General features: G+C 46.1%; 1 protein-coding gene across 1 annotated transcript; it reads right to left on the bottom strand.

Annotated features, from left to right (window-relative positions):
• Positions 1-976: 976 nt before the first annotated feature.
• egr1 (early growth response 1) lies at positions 977-4,605 on the bottom strand. Its single transcript, XM_085906342.1, has 2 exons — positions 3,939-4,605; positions 977-3,314 (listed from the first exon to the last, which is right to left on the bottom strand). Exons 1-2 carry the CDS (start codon positions 4,147-4,149, stop codon positions 1,996-1,998), a joined length of 1,530 nt encoding a protein of 509 aa, XP_085762468.1. The 5' UTR covers positions 4,150-4,605; the 3' UTR covers positions 977-1,995.
• Between the last annotated feature and the right edge of the window lie 888 nt (positions 4,606-5,493).

Here is a 5,493-nt window from a genome sequence, read left to right as displayed (position 1 = left end):
CATTTCAGATCCTAGATTAAGAGACCAATTATTGTAATTGTTTTCTATTTACGTCAACAGTGTCATCAACTTGTTTTCCTGCTAGGAATTTGGTTGTGTTTGCATTTGTGACTAGTTTGGGTTGATGTCACAACATTAGATTTCTCCAATGTATTAGATGAAAAAAACAGTAAGGTTCTCTTGTCCATGGGTTTCCATTGCGGTAGACAAAGGGGAAATAGAAAAGAAGCGACGGGATGTCTCCAGCTCCATCCATGAGAAAACAAAGACAGCCTGTGAAAATGTAACATTTTCATAGACATTTTAAAATATCCTCATTTACTTCCTAAAATATTTTCGAACAGCATGAGGGATTTTTATTTTTAATTATATTGCTGGAGGGCGATACCGTGGCGAATGTATGCAACAATTTGGGGCCATATAGTGTGAATCTTTGAAATCTTAAGTGAAAAAGAGTTTTACATAAGCTGAAGAATATCTTGGAGAGTAAGTTGGTGGAATCAAGATAAAATTCTCAGTGTTTATAGCCACGGGGGTCATGCGTTAGTCTTATCGCTGATTGGGGACCGGAGAACTGTGATCGTGCTGAGCAAATGTATTCTTTGATTCAAGCAACATAATCCCATGCTGTGTGCGTAAAATACTAAATGAATGTCATGCAACTTGGACATGTTTGGAAAACAAATAGGTGAAATGAATAAATCACTGAACGAATAAATGTATATATATATATATATATATATTCACATTTTTATTTATATTTAAATTCTGGGAGGATATCTTTTACACCAAATATCCCATTGGCAGTTAAGCGCATTCATTGTGTTCAGAAGCCAGGAACAGTCACTTGTTTCAACAAACACAAATACAAAATAAAGAAAACCACAAAATAATGAACTGCATGTATCGAACATACAAAAGAATCCCATGCCTACTCAGTAGGTAACGTCAACATTCCGGCTCTTGAAGATGTGGATATTTACATTTATAAAAATAGACTTTTTTTTTTTTTTTTGCTTACATTCTAATTAAATGAAGCAGTGCCCTCATCCCCTTTTCTTCCCTTCGAGTGTGACTTACATTCTGTAAAAAAAATATTCCCTCAGTCCTTAAGGCGAGAATCAGCGCATCCTCTCTCGCACACGCAGCCGATTCACAACATCAGCAAGGCTTCGCAAAAGGCACCAAATGACAGGAGCGTTTGTCCTTTTCGTTGTGGGGTTTTTTTCGGGGGTGGGGGGTGAGACGAAATGCTCTTTTCTTTTTCTTTTCTCGACTCAACGATATGTCACACGTGAGAAAGATAGAAAAGGAGTACCAGTGGATGATATTTACAAACAGAAACTAACATCACTCCTACTCATGCTTGAATATGTGGGTTATTTTTTTTTTTTGTATATTTTTCCAAATAAAACATATCACAGCAGCATCACTACATAATAGAGAAAAATATGTAGAAAATGTGGCCCTGCTCACTTCAAATAATACAATGCAAATATGCAAATCATTGTTCACATCAATAATATCAAAGAATGATAAGAACAAAACATGACACATGTACAATATACATATGGTAGCTTATGTATATCAGTCATTGTCTCTTGTAACTGTACGCATGCCTACGAGGGCGGACGTGTTGGAGCACCTCAGCTGCTGGCAAGCTTCACTTTTTCTCTGTTTTGTTTTGTGTGTACCTGATAGTAAAGAGCCAACAATGCTGGAGCCCATTCCTTTTTTTCAGTCCTTTATGCATTTGAAGTGCTGCATTTGTCTGGCAGAGAGGAGGAAAAAACCTTGCCCAGTCCTTGACACGTGTCCTTTTCACTCATATAAACCTCTTGTCTAAACCTCAGGATAGACCCGACCCAACACTGCATAAAGAGCAGTCACAAAAGTGCTTCCTTTCTTTTTTTTTTTGATTTGGGGGTAACAACAGTCAATGTAGTCTTTCGATGCTGCCGAGCGTCCCTTCAAATGATTGAATGCAAGGCGACCTTAACAGATCTCGATTGTCCTTGGGGAGAGAGTGGTATGCAGGTCCGATAATGGGGTTGGCACAGGGGAGCTGTAGAGGTTGGAGGCGACTGAAGAAGAGAAGGGAGAAGCTACCTGGGACTGGAAGGTGCTGGACATGGACACTGAAGGGTAGGTGGTGGCGATAGAGGGAGACGGGTAGGATGTGTGAGCTGGAGAGGAGTAGCAGGAGGTGACGGGGGACGGGTAAGAAGACACTGGGGAGGGGTATGAAGCGATGGGCGAAGGGTAGCTGGAGGCAGGCGAGGCGGCTGACACGGGGGCTGGCACCGCCCCGGCTTTTTCTGCCTTCTTGTCCTTCTGCCGCAGGTGGATCTTTGTGTGCCTCTTCCTCTCGTCGCTGCGAGCAAACTTGCGTCCGCAGATGTCGCAGGCGAAGGGCTTCTCGCCCGTGTGCGTGCGGATGTGCGTCGTCAGGTGGTCGCTGCGGCTGAAGTTGCGCATGCAGATGCGGCACTGGAAGGGCTTCTGGCCGGTGTGGATGCGAATGTGACGCGTCAGCTCGTCAGAGCGAGAAAAGCGTCTGTCGCAGGTCTCCACCGGGCAGGCGTAGGGCCTCTCGTGCGGAGGGGTCTTGCTCGGGCGGGTGGGGTACTTGCGCATGCGGCTGGGCTTGATCAGCTGAGACTGATAGACACTCTTTAGATCTTGGGAGCCCGTCTGGGTGGCAAAAGCTTTGATGGTGGACAGGGGAGTGAGAGAGGGCTGGCTTGACTGACTCTGAAATGGCTTTTGGTCAGGGGGCACCAGGCTGATTTCTCCCTGCTGCTGTGGGAACAGGTAGTCGGGAATCATGGGCACGGGAAAGCTGGTGCTGCAGCTTTTACTATTCGGGTATGCGGGGGGAGGGTACTGCGCGCCTCCGTTGGAACCGGGGAAGGCTTGGCCCTGGTCCGGAAAGATGTCGGAGCTGGCATTGGAATAGGTTGGGGCGGCCGAATAGATGGGGTTCGGCTCGTTGTGGTGGACGGATGACGTGAGGCTGGAGCTCTGCGACGAGGACGAGGTAGAAGAAGGCGAAGAGGAAGAAGTCGCGGCAGATGAAGATGAGGAGGATGAGTTTTGTGAGTTGGCAGACGAAGTGCTCGAGCTCGCAGGAATGTTGCCCATCAGACCAGTGAACAGGCCCAAAATAGGCTCCGCCCAAAGGCTGTTGCTGCAAGTTGTGGCGGTTTCGAGAGTGAAGCGACCCGTGTAGGAGATGGGGGGCAGTCTTGGGGTGGGGTACGTCTGCTCCCCTACTGTCTTCTCACAGTTGAAGTGAATGTCAGGGAGTGTATCTGCCAAGAGAGGAGGACACAACATTGGTCAGTGTCAGAAGCAACAAGTCAAAGGTGTAACCACCAATATTTAAAGATCACTCTCACGGACGCCCTTAACTTCCAATATCTTTCATTTCATTTGATTTCTTTCATTTCACAACTTTCCTTCACTCTGCCACTGCAAAATTTTGGTCTTCCTATTTGACACTAATCACACACATGCACACACAAAGGTACACGTGTGTACACAAAGGCACAATTTTCTAAGCCAGTCAAAGCCTGAGGCGGATTAATTATGGTAACTGCAGTTCAACTGGTTTTTTGGAATGCAATTTTAATGGGGCAATTAAAGTGTTTGGAGAAGCAAGCCGTGACGTAGAAGTGAACTTGCAATCATGGCATTAAGTCGCATACTTTGTCACTTGATGGATCTGGCAGTTCTATTATAAAGCCATGACAAAAAAATAAATCTAACGCAAATGTTAAGTCCAAAAATCAGATATTCTTCATTTAATTATATTTATCATTAGGACAAAGTTGATCAAACTAATTTATTAACGCAGAAAAAAAGATCAATAGTACACTTCCAGTTTACTAGCGCAGTCACCTCAAGATATTATGTTTAAACAAGCACACGCTTACCCCCAGCAAGGTGGTCGTACTGCTCCCCTGGCTCCCCGGAGCCAAAGCCGGCACCTTCAGGCGCGGAAGCTGTGAGGAACGGTGTCCCCGCAGAGCTGAGCATCATCACCTCCTCCAGCTTGGGGTAGTTATCCATGGGCGAGTGAGGGAAGTTCAGAGGCTCCGAGATCTGCAGGGCTGGCAGGAGCATCTCGGTCTTGGCTGCAGCCATCCTCTTCTGGTGCCGCTGGAGTTGTTGCAGGGCTGACGCTGGAGTCTGGAGCCCGCTGATCGGAGAAGCGTGCAGTGCGGCTGACTGCTGCACGCTGGCTGAGCGCAGGGAAGAAGCCACAGAAGATGCTGTGTTCAGCCTCGTTTCTTGCCTCTCGTGCTCCACTTGTCCTTTTGTTTTCCTTCTCTCTCAGAGATGAGTAAAAGATCCACTTGTCTCTTTTTTGGGGGATTTTAGAGAAAATCCAAAGTCTCCTTTTTACTCATTTATAAAAAGGAATAAACAATGTGTTTGTTTGTTTTTAACATATGTAGAATATTAGTCAAGTCGAATTTCCAGTCAGGTATTAACCCTCTTGGATTGAATGTTGTTTGTTGACTTTTGTACTTTGACTGCGATATGTTCTCAGTTTGGGAGTTCTATGTGTATCTGCTCTACTGCTTGCTCTTATGGGCTCTCAGGGCTGTCTCTGAGCGGAAAGGTTTCCCGCAGCATATAAACCCTCTCTTCGTGACGTAGATGTCCATATTTGGAAAAGAGGAAGCCCATATTTAGTCACTGCGGTGGAGGACACATGACGCCCGGGAGGGAAAAGAAACGCGCGCAGAGACTTGCTCCGCTGGTAAATTCCAAAAGGCAACGCGGCTCTTCGTTCAATGTAGGCTACCTTCATCTTGTAAAAGCTCTTGAAAACAGCAGTTTAACTCTCACTCTTTTGCCGGATATCTTTCGATTTCATTTGAATTTCCCATCTGTGCGCCAGGCTGCGCAGCTGCCGGAAAGCGCCGCTCCTCCGTGCCTTATAAGGTCATGACCACATAAGGACTGGCTCCGGTGGGGTTCCAGTTGCTTGCCCTTATTTGGGATTTCCTGAGGCGGCGCTGTTTTGGCACTGGGGGAAGCTGGAGAGTAAAATTATGGCCAGACCGCTCAATAAGTCATGTCAGCAGCACAGTCCCGACTCCCCTGATTTATTTCCATTTAAAGCTCCACTTATTGAGGACGACTAATTCACTTTGTGTGAATACGAGGGATGAAATGCAACATCTAATTGTAGTAAATAGTGGACACAATAAATAGACATAGAAAAAACATACATTGTGTACATATAAACACACATTTTGAGGATATTTCCTGTTGGCTATACACTGCTCTACTTTAAGGGCTTCATCTTCTCTACTCTCTGTGAGGATGCTGACGAGAGAATAGGGTCCGCCGGACAGTTGCGTGTCCCCTGCTCAACATTGGGGCCATCTGTCTGCCACTCAGCAGCCTAATGTGCCTTGTCAACAACGCAGCGCTTAGCTGCGAGGACGCCTGTGGGAAGCCATGCGCCTCCTCCAG

Source organism: Syngnathus leptorhynchus, chromosome 2 (genome assembly GCF_054491065.1).
Source record: "Syngnathus leptorhynchus isolate UIUO chromosome 2, UIUO_Slep, whole genome shotgun sequence".
Classification (NCBI taxonomy): domain Eukaryota; kingdom Metazoa; phylum Chordata; class Actinopteri; order Syngnathiformes; family Syngnathidae; genus Syngnathus; species Syngnathus leptorhynchus.
The sequence above is the reverse complement of the archived record's forward strand: the minus strand, read 5'-3'. Positions and strand labels throughout refer to the sequence as shown.